This window comes from Platalea leucorodia (genome assembly GCF_965183815.1).
Source record: "Platalea leucorodia genome assembly, chromosome: 17".
NCBI classification, from domain to species: domain Eukaryota; kingdom Metazoa; phylum Chordata; class Aves; order Pelecaniformes; family Threskiornithidae; genus Platalea; species Platalea leucorodia.
The window spans coordinates 457,503-473,716 of record NC_138839.1 but is presented as its reverse complement, the minus strand read 5'-3'; the positions used below and the strand labels follow the sequence as shown (position 1 = coordinate 473,716).

Below are 16,214 nucleotides of genomic sequence, written 5' to 3'. Positions count from 1 at the left end.
AGTGCTTCCCAAAGTGCTCTGCACATCGTCTGCCGTGCCCTGCTTTGCTGATGGGGGACAGCTTTCTGCATTTACATCTTAACACTGCTCCCAGACTGGAGCTTAAGTGCTGTGCAAACCCCTGCTCTGGAAGAGTATTCCCCAGGGCTCTGCGGGAAGCTTCCTCCCACTCCCTTGCACATCCCTTGAGAGCACGCCAAGACGAAGAAAATAAACTCCCGATCCCTCCCAGGCGCTGGGAAGGAGCTGTGTGCCAGGGCAGGCGGGACGCTGGGGCGGCCGCCTGGGATCCCGGCTGCGAGGACCGAGCCATCGCACCCCGCTGGCGTGGCGTAACGGAGGAGCTGCATCGTCGCCACTGGGGAGAGGGCGCCTCGGTGGCTTCTTCCTCCTCTCTTCAATGTCATCAGGCCAAATGTTTTCGTGCCTTTTTTTTGCCAGCTGCCGCGCTGTTTTGTGCACGGCGCACGCAGGATGCAGCCCTTCTCCGTGGTGTTGCTGTTGCTGGAGGATGCTCAATACCCGGCCGTGCCCAGGGTGTGCGCTGCTCCTTCAGGTTCATTTTTGGGGTTGCGTTTGCTCTGAAAGCTGGTAGATGCCAATTCATAAGGCTTCAAAAAAAATGTAAGAGGCAAACAAATGGCTCCTTACATGCGTATATGCTTAGTATGCCGTATGTGCTTAACAGGCTTAGTGTCCTTCCTGAAGTCCCCGCTGCCCTCGCCTGTACGTTGCCTGTACTGGGGTCAGTCCTCACCCTGCGCTGGAGCAAAGTTTGGGAGTTGGCTCCCTGCCGTCAGAGCATCGCCGGCTCTTCCAGCCAGAGCCTCGCCAGGCCCCGGCTCCCCCCAGCTCCTCGGTTAGTCTTGGTGCTGCCAAACATCTGAGGTCTCTCCAGATGCCTGGAGGACATTGAGGTCTGCCATTGCTTTTTTGCCAGCCGTTTTGCTGGCTGCAGTGTTGGAAGTTCATCGACTGTCGAACTGCAATTCCGTTTTGAAGTGGTTCTCAATTAAAATTTATAATTAACGAGTTATTATTCAATTTTCAAATACTTACAGATTTTTATAGTGTCTCAAGTCACGAGCCAAGCTCTGCGCTGCTAGCGGAGGGAGAACCAGAAACCTTTTTCCTTCCTCTTGGTGCTTTCTGAGCGTGGCAGAGAGCTCCTCTCTCCTCCCGTCCCCTCCGAGGTTTTCCCGATTCCCGGCAAACCCTGCACAGCGGGTGGCAGGAGCTGCGCAGGGGGAGGCAGCGCCTGTCAGAGCCCAAGGAAACGGGTGTTGATGGCATCCCGGCAGCTCCCCTAAGAACACGGTATTTTGGACAAAACCGAGGTACGGCCCCACTTTGGCACTGTTGGGGAAGACCTTGTAAGCCTTGAGCCAGTGGCTGCAATGAGCAGGGAAGTTGAACTGGAAGTAAGCTAACTAAATAAATCGAATTTTTCTTCCATTTTCTCCCTGCCTCATAAGAATACGGCAGCCTTTGTGGGTGCGGGTATCACCGCTGCGCTGGGAAGTGACCTTGCTTTAAAGCTGACATCTGCCTTCGGTAGAGCCATAACCAAAATAACGCCTGCAGAGCGAGGCCATCTCAAAAGAAGTTTTTTTTAAAAGTTAATTGGAGCCCCGGGTCTTTGCCATAATGACCCATTTCCATGGAGAGAGCAATCGATAACGCAAAACGGCTGCTGGCGCACAGCGGGTTGGGAGCCCTTCAGGTGTATGTGAACATATAGATCCAAGGGGGGCTCTCCTCGGTGTGCTAACAGATATTGGGATGATTAATCTGCAAACAGTTTAAAGCATTCATGAGTTGTAAGAACTAATTCCCAATAAATCAAACAGCATCCCCGTGGGAGTAAGGAAGAGAAATAAATGAGGGCTAAAGAAATTGATAAAGATCCTTGAGCAATAAAGAGACGAATGCCAGTTCTTTTAAAATTATATTTAAATGAACAAAGTTGATTTAACTGTCGTTTTTCATGCCTTGTACTAAGATTTAGGTCTATAGCATGTCATTATATCAAGAAATAATTTGCCAAAAGACTTTTTAGCATTTTGTGTGCATTCCACTTAATGACAATTTTAATATTCTAGCTTTGGTCCTATATCGTTAGGAGGAGGTTTCAATTGCTCGGCATACTGAGGAGTTCATAAAGATTGTTTCTAATTTGTTTTTCAAATCTGGTCTAGAGTTCAGAACCATCAACACATGAATGATCATGTTATTCAGTAAAATTGTTGGGAATACTATTGTTGGCTGCTTGAACTAAATATACAGCTTTGGGACGGCGCAGTTTCGAGAAGGATATTCCTGCTCAGTGAGCCTCCGGACAAGGTGCTAAAACCAAGTTCTGACTTACTATGTTGCTGGAAAGAGAAGAGCTCGCCTGTCTGGTCCTATTAGGAAAACTGTGCATGCAACTGGCTTCCTAGTCTTGACAAGAAATACTAGGCGTGCTTTTACCTGTAAGTGTATTAAAGTGATGCTTCGGAAAAGTTTATATTCTCTTGGTGATCAGGGAGCATAAGAAGCCGTCTGCTGGTTGAACTTCTGCTTATGGATTATTTCCCTCACAGATTCATTTGCAGTAAGTTCATCTTCGAATGTGGCTTTTTGCCTCTAGGACCTCGGTGGGGTTTTGTCGTGTGTTTCCTTACTCTCCTCTGCCCCCAAAATAAGAAGGCTTGGGTTTAGCTTTTCTTTTTCCCTTGGTCAAATAACTCTTTTTTGCTACGTTATCCCAAGAATAGAGGGATGGGGTAGCTGCCCCCAGGCAGTACCTAACAGCATCCCAATTTACCTGGGGAGCGCTCGGGGCCAGGGGCTCTGCTTGGACTCCAGACCCGCCGAAGCTCAGGGAAGTTCTTCCCTGACATCAAGGGTTTGAATGAGGCCGCTCTGCGGAAGAGCTAATTTGGAAGGCATAGACCCGTGCTCCCAAATCAGTATGGCGTATTTTTATGCTAGTAAAGCACATCAAGCTACCTGGTGTGCAAAAGTGATTTAAAATAACAGGTAACCTATAAACTCCCTGGAAATTCCTCCGACCTTGGTAATGAAACATTTCTTCAGCAGATGTTTATTTTCTTTTAGATATGTTTATGGTCTCGAGATACAGATATCTGAGTCGAGAAGCAGATCTGATAAATGGAGGCATAGGAACAAGTCGGGGTGATCCGGGATGCTTTGTGGCTTTGCCAATGTGGGGTCTGGCAGTGGAGCTGCCTGACTTTTCCATTTCCCTCCTTTGGGAGGTTTTTAATACTCAATATTTTGGGCTGCTCAAAATCATAATGGCACACAGAAATTATTTCCTGAAAAAAAAAAACCACAAACCACTCTGACTCAGAGTTTGGCTGTTGGTACTTTCAGAAGACTGCAGTTCCTAACTGTGATGTGCCCTAAGGTGTAAATAGGGGAAGGACATCATCCAGATGATGCTGTGGAGGGAGACACGGCAATGAGGACTCGAGAAACCGAAGCGGGGATGGGGGGAAGGTGGTCATCTCTTGTGTCAAATGCACTGATGATACAGATTTTTTTTTTTTCTCTGATTTTTTTGATTGGCTCTAAAAATGAGAGAATTGTTAATGATTGAATTAATCAGGCTGAGTAACCATGGTACGCAAAGATGCTGGATGAATCTTTTGTGGAGTTCACTCTTTGGCAACAAAACACAATACCACTGAGCGTAAATGACAGCAGAGTAAATGTTTACTGAGAAGTCAAATCCTATTATTAGTTGTATTACTATTATTAGTGCTGTTATCACTGTTCCCTATTTTCTAGTTGTGTCAAGAACAAGCATGGAGAGCAAAAACGCACAGGCTTTTCCAGAGCATTCATAAAAATAGGTCTTAGTACAGGAAAAGTGGTACCAGTCGGAGTTGTTAAATGGAGATACCTGCCCCATAGCTACCCCATCACACTGGATCTCTGCAGCCTGCTGAGGGCTTCGGCGGGCGGCATGGGCAAGGGCCTGGTGCCCCGCAGCTGAAGCCACCGTGCTTGGCCGTGCCACCGCCACCTTTGCACCTGGTTGCATTGTGCCGCAGAGACATCACCGTTGGGAAGACGGTTTAGGACAGGCTTTGGTCCTGCCTAAGTCAGCAAAGCCCCAGATGTTACTTGGTTTAATCTCTATAGCAGTGTACCGTGCAAACAGAAGTGCCTGGAGGATGTGCTTTCGCGGCACTGGCGTCCTGATCGCTCCTTAAATAGCCCCAAGGAACTGGTTTCGGGATAAGATTTGTCAAGGGGTGTTCCAGCACACACCAAAACCATGCCCAGCGCTTTTATAGTGCTTTGTAGCTTGTATTTCAGTCTTCAAAATTTATCCTGATCTTATAAAAATGCTTTATTTGGCAGCCCACGAACAGGCCAGTGATACGGTACAAAAGCCAACTTTGTCCTGGCATGCGCTTGTTCAGTCCTGTTTGTTGGAGCTGTAGGTAATTACTCCCATATTTAATGAATAGCATTACTTTTATTGATGAACATGGAGGCTGCATGCTGGAGAGAGGAGGTAAGGATTAAGTTTTATGGCCTACTGCTGCTATGAAAAGGAGCATCTAGACACCAATTAATGTCCCCTTGATGGGATTAGCCACTGCGTTAACTGCAACTCTGGATGAAATTGCTAAGTCTGTTATTTTAGACTTTAACTTCTTAAATATTGTAGATACAAAATAAATTCTCTTTCATCTTAAATGCAAATGACATTTCATTCTAGAGACAAAAAAAATCCAGTGTATTTACGTTTTCTTGTGATTTATATCTCTTCCTACATGGATAAGAAGACTTCTTCTGAAGTCTTTTATTTCATCTCTGCAGAGTTCAAAGATCAAGTACATTTCAAACGTGTAATCTGGAATTCCTTCGGCTGCCACACTAATAATCTCAATTTTAAGTGAGTACAGCGGGGACTTTAAAGGCAGTGGCCTCTCCCTGCAAGGTGACACATCGCTGGGTCCTCAGCAGACACGGTGAAATCTGAACATCTGTATTAAGTTCTTGTGAGGGGCTTTGCTTTTGTTTGTCGTCCCGCTGAGAGAGGCTGAACATACGCTGGGATTCCTTTTCTTGCAGGGCGAGTGCACATCATTGCCTGAGGGTAAAAGCCAAGAGTTTATTTGGGAGGGGAAAAAAAGGTTTATAAAACCAATTCCTGTGTGATCTGCCAGTGATACAGCTGTGATGGACAAGTTGCCCGAAGTCTGAAAACATTTGTCCATGTAAATATTGTTTTAAAACTCTGTCTGTAGGGAAGAGAGCTATAGGGACCTGTTACAGCATCCGTCAGACCTGTTGCTGGGGTGGTGCGGTGATGCATTGCCCTCTAACAGAGGCGTTATGGCTGTGCCTCCCCTTTGGACGACGCCTTCCTTAATGCCCACAAGCGAATCTTGGTCACCCCTAAACCAACACCGGGTGCCTGGGTGACTGCTTGGCCAAGGACGGGCTCGCTCTGAGATGCGGGGGTGCGACGTCCCGGTCTGTGGCTGCTTGAGATTCCTCTTTCAGTTTTCCATTTGGGCTTTAATCTTCTGATAAGCCGTTGGTACAGTGGCGAGGAAATGTCAAGGTAAATGAAGACTTAGAAAGCAGTGTTTCTTGGGGGAGAAATAACTTCTGTCATCAGATTTTTTTTTTTTTTTTTTTCTCCCTGTGAAAACAAGAAATAAGAGATGAGGTATTTCTGAAATCTTGATGTCAGTCAGGAGCAATCCCAACTGACGGTCCCTGTGCATCCCTCCTTGCCCTGTGAGAGCTGCAGTGCAAGGGCACACAGTGCAAAAAAAAAAAAAGGAAAAAAAAAGAGAAACTGGTAATGGTTACTTGAAATCTGTCACCTGGAATGTTTGATAGCCCCAGATGGAGCAGAGCTCTACAGGATAAAACCCTGCCTGCCCTGGACTGCTGCATGGCAAGGCGTTAGCTTGGAGGGGAGGCACCTGGGAGCACTCGCTCCTGCCGCTTCTCCCCATTCCCAAATCCAGCCAGCGCTTTGGCCTCGGTTTTCGCTCCCGATGCTGCATGCTCCATCCCCCTTCGGACACACGGGCAGCGAGGGGGGATGCCGAAGGCGGTGGGTCTCTGCTGCCAGATGAGATCCAGAAGAGACTGGTGCTGTCAGGTATGGCCGGGAACCGACCAAACGTGATTTCCAGCGAAGCAAAGTGAGTCAGTGGCATAAACGGAATAGATGATGCTTTTAAGCAAATTGTCCGAGTATCAGATGAGGGAATTACGGGCCTGCGTCAATCTTTTCAGATCTTATTATGTACACTCTGTGTTATTTTGAAGTGCCCCATGTTGGCCACACACAATTTTTCTTGGTGTGTTCAAAGGTACATGATTTCCCGTGAGTATCGTATTCTCAGTCCTTTCTCTTTAGTTTAATTAACTTTTGAGAAGAATATTTTGAGGCATGATTTTTTTCCAATATTTGCAGCATATTTCTTATGATGATAACCCTTTCCAGAGCCACTTTCTCCTTCCCCTTTGCCCCGCACTTGTATTGCAGCCATCTTCTTGGTGGAGCTGTAACCATGTGCACCGTGGTCCGTGGAGCCCACCGGTGGGCTCCGACCCATCTCTGCTTCATGAGCTTCCCTGCTTCTCCGCTAAGGTGTGTGATAAGGGAGGCCTGCCTCAACTTTTTTGTAGAGTGGGATTCTTCGTTCTAATCATCTTGATAGGATTTTGCTTCCTTGTCAGTAATACGAGACAAGGTGCAACAAGAGGAGTGGTGTTTTGTGAGTTTGGAGGCTAAAAAGTAGAAATATCTTGTAGTGTGTAGTAGCACTGGCTCCTGACACAGTAGGGTCACGTCGCGTGACGTGTCATGACTTGCATGTTGTTTTACCCCAAATCTGGGAAGCTTCTCCAGACATGCTCAGCAGGAGGATGATTGCACTCCTCGTTTAGGAACTAACACAAAACCGTTGAGGAAGGAGGTGTGGTTAACCATCGTTCCTGCTTTAGCACTTGCTTGGATTAGCTGGGACATAGGTATGAGTGATGTCAGTGTTGGAGCACGACACCATCAGTCGGTCCTGCTGTATTCTGGGATGCAAACACGGTGCAGCCTTCGAGTTCTTACGTGGCTTTGGTTTCCAGCAAGACATCTTCTCGGAGAAGGGTGTCCTCGTGCTTGTTGCTGGCTTGTTTTACACGTGTGGGAGAAGTTAGGGTTCTCGGGATGAAGGCAAATTCAAGGACTTCGTCCTCTTTGTGTTCATTGGGAAACAAGGGCAATGATTCAGTGCAATGATTTATTACAAGGCTCTATCTCTCTTTCCAGGGCTTCCTCCAAGACTCCAGCTTTTCCCAGCCAGTTTCTGCATCAGTAGGTTGCTCCTTTGGGAGAGTGGAAGTTAATTTCTCATTATTATCGTGCATAGATTCAGGAGATGGAAAATAGTCCCCTTTTGCTGTCCCTTGACTCCATGATAACTTCATAGCCAGGGAAAATAAAGCTAGCAGTTTTGCAGGATAAAAAATAGCATAATCAAGACTGCTAGCAGGAGCCATTTCTCAGTGCAGTGTGCGGCAGGGGTGGGAGGCAGGGATGGAGGGGAGCTTCATCGCCCGCGCTGGGGGCGGCTGCTGCTTGTGCACCAGTATGGTACAGAAGGGGGCTGGTGCGTGATACCCTTCTGCTTTCTTGCTTTAACTGTGGCTGCCCTCCAGCTCTGGGGGATGGCGTCCGCAGGCAGCGCGGAGCGAGAGGCAGCTGCCTGACCATCGCCCGAGGATCAGCCGGGAGAGGATTTCACCAGCTTCGCCGAGGCAGCCTTGCCCCGCGCTTCTGCGACCTGCGGCTCGCTGGAACAGCGCTCATCTCGCTGCCGTGGTGCGGTTTGCACGCGCTTTCTGGGCTGGTGGCGAGCTCTGAGGCTGCTGGTGCCTGCTGGCTTTGGCAGGGCCCCCGTGAGCAGCTGCACACCTAGTGCTGTGTTTTTATCGTAAAGAACTGAGCTGCTTTAAATATCCGCCTTGGCAGGGAATTGAAATAAATATAAGATGATAAAATAAAAAAAAAAAACCAAACCAATTTTAGAGCCACGGACCTTCTCGAGGAAGGGTTCTGGCTGATCTTATTCTGTTGTCCTAGGAAAAGAGTCACTTTTGGCTTTGCAATATTTACAATTCCCCTTCGGCAACCGAAGCTCCCTCGGCAGTAAAACAGAGTTTTCATTAAATGATACATCTGACATTTACCAAATTTTGATGTGACGATTTAGAGGGAACTAGTTGCATTGACCAGCCTTATTAATACTGCGGTAATGTGATTAGGGGAACATCTTGGTCGTTTAGGCCAGAGGGACTTTAATTTATGAGCACAATGGAGAGGCAGATGTGAAGCATCAGTTGACCAAAATATCCTAATCTTAACTTGTTTTCGGTTTACTCCCTCCTTGCATCTGGTTCGTGTTCATGATAAGATGAGTTGATTTAGATTCTTATTATCCAAGCAAGGGACTTTTATATAAAAAAAGAAACAAAACCCCCTCAGGACGGGACTTGGAGCTAGAGGTAAGTATGTGCAGCTGAATTTGGTGCCAAATCCAAAATGACATTTCTGGAAAATCTTCCCTGGAATTCCCCTGTGTTTCCTGCTGGTACAAACACTCTGTTACCACCTCTCCCTGTGTTACTGAGAGAAACTCCAGTTTATCCGGTGGCCTGAACCGGTCCTCAGCTGGAGGTGACATCTCCAGGAGCCCTGGGTAGCCCCAAGCAACCCAGCAGATTCCAAGACCCATCGGCCGCAGGGTATGATTGTTTGCTTTGAAAATAAGTCCGAAAATGGAATTTAGTATCTCTTTCCTGGTTGTAGCAGGAACAACTTGGGCAAAAGCAGCTCTTATGCTGTTGTGGCGATTTATGAGAGAGCCGTGGTGGTAAATAACAGGGGGAGAGGGAGGGAAGCATCTCAAATCTCATCAATACTTAAGACAAAAGGCTTTCTGCTCTGCAATTACTCTTCCTGTCCTTTCCCCTCCTTCCCCCAGGCCGCAAGCAAGAAACTTAAATAGAGATCAGGCAGCTTTTAAATGCCACAGGCTCATAAAAGAGAGGAAATTCAGAATTGTAACTTTGCTGCGTGCTATTTGGGTCTGTAAGCAAGTAGACCATCCTGCAAGCTCCACACAGTGGGACCAGGAATAATTGCACCATCTCTGCAAAGAGCTCGGCTGCCCTTGTTTTGGGGCGCAGGTGTTTGCTCCTGCGCAGCTTTTGGGGAGACGGACAAGCGATGTGCCCGGCTGCTGGTGCCGAGGGCAGGTCCCCGCCATCGCGCCCGGGCTCGTGGGGATCTCAGGGGGTTTTGTGAATTGGAGGATGGGGTGCACATCTCTGCTCACGGAGCAGCAGCAGCGGTGGCCGTTGCGAAGGTTTGCTTGTTGGTGTTGCCAGCCTAAATTAAATACAGTGATTTACTGTGTGCAGGCAAGGCAGGTAAAGTGCTCGTCTCCTCCGCTGCTGGGGGGGGTGTCACATTTTAGGATTGCTCAGTTCGCCTGTTCACAGTCCCTTTCCTTTTGTTTGCTGCCTTTTTTTTGTAAAAGCAACAAACCCTTTCTTGTCTCGTTGCAAACAAATTTATTCTGAGTGGAGGGGGGAAACGCTATTGACCTTTCTCCATTATCCTGGGGAATCAGCTGGAGTGAGTAAGCGGCATAGCCTGGTGTTTGATGTAGAGCAAATACAGGTGAGGCGACCTGCTGTGAGATCGTGCTGCCATTTCATGGCCACAAGTCTGTCTGTCGTACGCGATGCAAAACTTGCAAAACTGGGCTGTAGCCATCCCCCCCGGGGAGGGACGGGGCGGGGGGCACGCGGTGGCCGGGCTCTGCAGGGGGCCACCAACCCCTCCAGCAGCCCCAACACCTCACGCTGCAAGCACAAACCGGCTTCTCGGTGGGTTTAGATCACTCTGACTTGCTTGCTTTCAGCTGTACTGTAATATTAAAATACTATTTTATTATTTTCCATTTAGTCCTGCATTAATGAAAAGAGCACTGTGTAGCTGCAGCGTAGCAGCTAGTCAAATCAAGTAAATTGCCGTTAATGTTCCCGTACTTGCTGTTATTGCCGCGGTTCCAGGTGGAGTTTAATACAGAGGAAGACGATAGCTTTCTGGGTCTGATGGCGTGCAGGCAAGCCAACCTCGCCTTGGCTGCAGGCTTCCTAAAACTGTGCCCGCAGGAGCCGGTAGGGAATTGCAGTCCCAGGGTAGCCCACGCTCAGGCGTGCGGTTTCATCCCCTTTTTCTGCAAAGGTACGAATGAAATCCCCGAATTCAGGTTGAGCAGCAAACCCTTCAGGGGAGATCTGGGTTGAAATTGCATCCGTCGTGCGTCCTGGGAATCCCCTTTGGACCTCATCTGTTGAGTCTTCCTGCAACCATCGCTTTGGTGCTCTTCGCTGTGTTTGTGTGCCGGAGAGATAAGCATGGGAGACCTTCCCTCTCCGTTCATTCTTACAGCAAGAGAAATATAATAGCAATGTATATCAGGTTAAAACTGCCTCTCATTTTATGAAGATATCTTTAAAAACCAGTTGCTTTCTATGAGCCTTAAAGCAACTCGATACACTCTTATCAAAATCAACAACTGCTCCAGAGATCCTTAAGAGATTTTGTTTCATTGTGCTTTATTTTGTATAAATCTCGTTAACTGTGTTCCAGTGACCTCTTAGCATGTTCTTTTTCCGTCGCGGAAATAAACCAACAAAAAGCTGATTCCAGCCTTGCAGAACAGCAGCGAGGTTGCAGAGCTCAGCTCTGTGGTCCCTTCACGTGCACGCTCTTGTGACGCTGAACGCGAGAAAAGCAGTATTTTACTTGCATCAAAAAACTTTCAGGTCCTTCGAGTGTATGTTTTCCGAAAAGCCCTGTGTGCAAGTGCCAAGGCGCCAGGCAGGAGATAAGTTCCCGCGCCGTCTTTTCATTACTCACCCTAAACATGCAGGTAACTTGTTGTAAGCCATAGGGCACGTCTCCGCGACGGCGACAAGGGGAAATCTTTGATGTTCTGAGAAGGGTTTGAGCTGACATGTGCAGTGACTGGAGGTTTATAGAATAAACACTGAAACAAGATATGTCATATCTCCACTGAATTAATCCCGCACTATCTACGACACTGTCAAATAGACGCCGTGGTTGCGCTGACACCCAAGAGTTTATTTTCAAGGTGATGCATAGGAGTAGAGAGGAGGAGCAGCCTCACCGAGCCCTTGGGTCTGGGCTGCTGGACACGGGTGGCAGGAGGAGGAGGGGGCGTAGTCTTGGGGGAACGGAGCTCTGGGCTCTGGTCCCAGGGAACAAATATTGGGGGGGGGGGGGGGGATCTACGATTTCTGTTTTAGTAAAAAAGTACACTAGTAATCACTTAGATCAAAGATCATTTTGGTCTCACAAATGTACGTGGAAGTAGAAAGTCTGTTTTCATACTAAAAGAGACTTTGTGCAGTTTCCGTCCACATTCATTACGTTTGTGATGTGCACGTGCGTTCTGCAGGGCAAGCGCTGAGCGTAAATCCGGCAGGGCGTCCTTCCGCGTGTACCCCAAGATGAGTACTTACGTGCGGAGACAAGGCAAAAGGAGGGGTTTCTGGTAGCAGATCCCGTGATTGCTGGTGTTTGTTATGACGGCGGAAGGGCATTGTATTGGTTGATCTAGGTAATTTCAGCTGGCCGATGGTGGTAGAAAACCATCATGAGCTTGTTTTCCTCAGTAGCAAGGTACCTTTATGCACTTAATAGAGCATTGGGATGAGTTACTCTATAATTAACAGCTTTTACATCAACGTTACTGCCCTATTATTATGTGATAAACACGGGTGAAGGTGGTTGTCTTCAAATGGAGTATTTTGTTAGAGAAAAATGAGAAGAGGGTACCTGCAGAAGCTTGCTCTTGTGCTTATTTCATGGCATCCTGCTGTTTGAAACATAGAAGCAGGAGGGAAGAAGGATGCTTTTCCAGCTGGGCCAGACACTGATTTTTGCACCTTTGGCATGGCTCTGAAATCACAAGCCAATATTGCATAAACACAAACCACTTAATTTGGCTTATTTATTTAAAGAGCTTCCTTGCATCAGCTGGCTTTGAAAATATTTGGTGGGGTTTTTAGCAATTCTAGGTATCGCTTTGCTCCGTCTGAAAACACCTGGCTGCTAACATCCAAAAGGGCAAGAGGTGCGAGGAGCGATGTGACGTCTGGACTGGATGGGGCTGGGGGGATCCTCTCTCTTGAAAGGCTTCTTTCTGTTGATTTGGGGTTTTTTTTATGCAAGTTCGGGTGCTTTACTTTATCAAAAGGCTCCAGCCAAAACTTCCCTGCGAAGGTTGTTTATTGCTGCTGTTTTTCTTTCTGTTGTTGGTGGCCTAAAGCCAAATTGCTGTGACTAATGCACCACTGTAAACATCTGCAGCATCTGCAGCACTGCTGCCTGTGTGGGATGCATGCTGTCTTTGCAGTGGTGTGTTGGGGTTTTCTTTTGTTTTTCATTTTTTAGTAATACAGCAGAAATGCCGTTTTGCAGATAGCAAAACATTTCTGTGAAACAGTGTCGGACACCAAAAAGACATTGACTCCTGTCTGTTGGGCAAGCATCGTTGTGCCTTTATTGATATTGTAAAGCATCACCGTGGTTTCTAAGCGGAGAATGTTTTCTCCGGTCTTTGAAGTCAAGGCAATGCTCAAAAGAGAGAAGGTTATTCCATGTCCAACACTGATCTAAGCAGGAACAGCGAAACCAATGTATAAGCTAATGCTTTTTTTTTCTTCCGTTCTTTTTTGCTTGTTTATTGCCTTTTTAAGCCAACATCCATATTCTGGTGCTGCGTTAGAGGTGGTTGTTATCTAATCCTGCTGATGCGTTAAAAAGAGAGAGACTGTCTATAATAAAATAATAACAATCCTTTTTTTTCCTTAACCTTTCTTTCCTTCTAATTTTCAGCATGTAGCTGAGCCCAATCATAATATATCCTGTGAAAACACTGGCTATTCTATGACAAGATTTCTTTTTTTTTTTTTTTTTTTTTAACAAAAAGCCTCTCACTGACACGCTGACTTCATTAGGTACAAGATTCTCAAGTAAAATTTTGCAGATTGCAAAACATCAGTTAATCCAGTTAACAGCAACAAAAGGTGAAAATTTATATTATGCCAAATACAGAATATTGCTTTTCCCTAGAGACTTTTGCTGATCTGTAGTACATTGCTTCATAAACTCTCTTGCGGTGGGTTTTTTTTCTTTATGTAATCCAAAACTGTTTCTTGTTTTCAGACCACAGAATGGTTCTATGATCCTGTACAATAGGAAGAAGGTGAAATACAGGAAAGATGGATATTGCTGGAAAAAAAGGAAAGATGGGAAAACCACCAGAGAGGATCACATGAAACTGAAAGTCCAAGGAGTGGAGGTAGGAGAACGGAGCGGGGTGGGTTTGGGCGATAGGGGGGCTGCGAAGCAACAGCTCCCCAAAATACCTTCAACCTGAAGTTGTTCACACGTTCAGAAAAATATTTACATTTGCTGAATTCCAGCTTTTTCCTCTCCTGCCCCCGCAAAAATAACACGTGTTCTTTTTTTACTCCTTTGAGCAAAATTTGCATATAGCTTCACCGTCTGATTGCGTTACTGCTCTCCGGTTGCCGTGAGGTTGTACAGCTGCAGAAAGACACCAAAGTGTCTTGATGCCGAGCATCTTTTGGTAGAATACGTGCTTTTTGTAACAGGTACTTTGCAAGGGCGACCAAACATCTCAGGGTGGGTTACTAAGCTGCTTTTTTTTTTTACTGTTTAAGCTTTATATGTATGTGATTTGATTCTCACAAAATAGCAGCTAGTTTTTGGCAGCAATTGCCATAATTTTCCATATGCTTATTAAGTGTTGGTCTTGCAGTATGCAGAAGTAGAATTTCTGTTGAATTTAGACCAGAATCAGACTCTGCTTCAAGGCATGTTTTGAAGGAGACCGTCGCTCTACTGATGGTATTTAGCCGTTCAAAGAAATTCAGATGGATGATTCCACCTGACAGAGTATTTCTGGAATAAGCCTGTTTGTTCTAAAATCTGTCATTGTTTGACACAACTATTCTTTCTTCAACTCCATCTGTGTGAGGAAAAAGCTACTTGATAGGACTGATCACTTCTGATGTTAAAGGTCTGCACAGATGTGGATAGGCAGTATGTTTATTTAACTTTTTCTTTTATATTTTGTTAAATGGGAATTACATTTTCTGGTAGTAGAAGTCCAACTGCAGAGCTTTGCCTAGCTTAGTTCCTAAGACAACAGGGCTGCATTCCCTGCATTTTATACTGAACTTCAGGCCAAAATGGTAAAAGGGTCTTAAAACGTGTAATTGCAGCATTTAGCTGTGTCATCAAGAAATACTCTAATTTCGGCAAATGAATAGCGAAGCCGTAAGGGTATATGTTTGTATAAGCTGCATTGATTTCTGCAGTTAATAGACTACGTGCATCACTGCGGATAGGAAGCTGCACCCCGTTACGCGGGCATAACGCAGCACAATTTGCGGTGTTTGGAATAATTGGTGGTGTTCGGTGACAGGCGAAGCTTAACCCGTTACCTCAAGGCATGTCCGATAGCTTTGAGGATGGGCTCTGGGCTAAGCCAGGCTTTCGACCTCACCCCCAGGCCTGTCCTGGCAGATGTTTCGCATCCGGGCGATGAGCACCCCGCGCTCCCCAGCGTGGCTGCGGGAGTCATGCTGGGGGTTTTTGACACCCGCGTGGTGGTACTGAATTCAGCGCGGGGGTTTCAAGGCAGCCGAGCGCCTGGGATACATCTCGTGCTCCAGCTTCCTTCTGGGTGATTTGTCATTCTTACGTTCTGTCTGCGTTAATGAGGTTTTGGGGTTTAAAATAGTATTAAATGGATTGCATTATATTACACCAGAGAGGCATAACTCTGTTCCATAATTTTTGCATCCAATAACAATGTTTTATTATGACAAGCCAAAAAAAAAACTCAGCGTAAGAGAAATCGCGTGTTGTTTTTATTTCAGGTTTGCAGAGCGTGATTTAATTACCTTCCGTGAAGCTTAACAATGTAGAATACCAAAACCTGTGCTGCAAAACTTACCTGTGGGAGGGTGGTGGTGACCATTGGCTACCACACATCCACATCTTTAAATAAATACTTTCTGACATTTTTTCAAAGATGAAATGATCAACCCCTAGAGTGCCTGACTGCGTGGATGTGCGTGGCGATCACATTTAAGTCAAATAACCTGCGCTGAACCCAATAATTGCTATTTCATTGAAGCGTGTTTTCTGGAAAGTAACCAATCTGAAATTGGATGTATCAGGAGCTGGAGATCACACAGCTCTCAGGGTTTCTTCCCATGGCTGATCACATTCGCTACTTAAGAAAACAAGCATCTAAGTAGTTGCTTTGTGATTTGGATGTTCCAGGGTTCGGCCATTCATTCCTACTTCTTTCTCCAGCTTAAGAGCCCTTTAGTACCTGATATTTTATCTCCAAGAAGGCCCTCTGATCAAGTCGTCCCTCAATCTTCTCGCTGGGAAGCCGGACAGACCCAGCTCCGAGCCTCCTGGCTTTGGCAGATGCGGGATGCGGCCAGTTTACAGTTGATAGGTCTTCCAGCAGGTAAAGCAATAACCGAGGAGAAACCTGGCTCCTGAGCCAACACTGTGAACAACTAATGGCGATTTTTACTGAGGCTCAAAACTGGAGGAACACAACTTCTACGTAAGTCTAGGCGTTAAGTAGCACTAAGGGTGTATCGAAATCCAGACTGATGGTCTTAGTGTTGAAAAGAAACGAGTATTTGTTTCCCTCGAGTATCAGAGCATACAAAGGAACCGATGATTCAAGTCATAGTAATTTATGTATGCAGAGACAGAAGAAAAGAAACCAACAGGAACAGTCAAATAGAGACTTGGGTCTGAAATTGAACTCCCGCATAAATCTGGGTCTAGAAGAGTTGGGTCCACTGTAGAAACATCTCTGGTACTGAGTGTGCCTGAAGGCGTTGGTGCTTCCCCAGGGCCGCAGGAAAACCCTCCGCACTCCGCTGACCTGCCCTAATGCCCCCCTCCTGTCCCATCTCGCTGACCGGGCGGCATCTAAGTGATTGCTGCCAGTCTCTGTTCTGAGCAATGCAAAAAAAGTTCGTTTTCTTGACCTCTAAGTGTTGCT

At 46.4% G+C, this 16,214-nt stretch overlaps 1 protein-coding gene across 1 annotated transcript in view; it reads left to right on the top strand.

Moving 5' to 3' along the window:
- Window positions 1–16,214, top strand: part of CAMTA1 (calmodulin binding transcription activator 1) — a gene marked incomplete at its 3' end in the record, with an annotated part of 321,803 nt that overhangs the window by 100,573 nt on the left and 205,016 nt on the right. Inside the window, exon 5 of the mRNA XM_082328970.1 lies at window positions 13,313–13,448. Coding sequence (XP_082185096.1) covers window positions 13,313–13,448 — 136 coding nt within the window. The remainder of the gene's footprint in view (window positions 1–13,312; window positions 13,449–16,214) is intronic.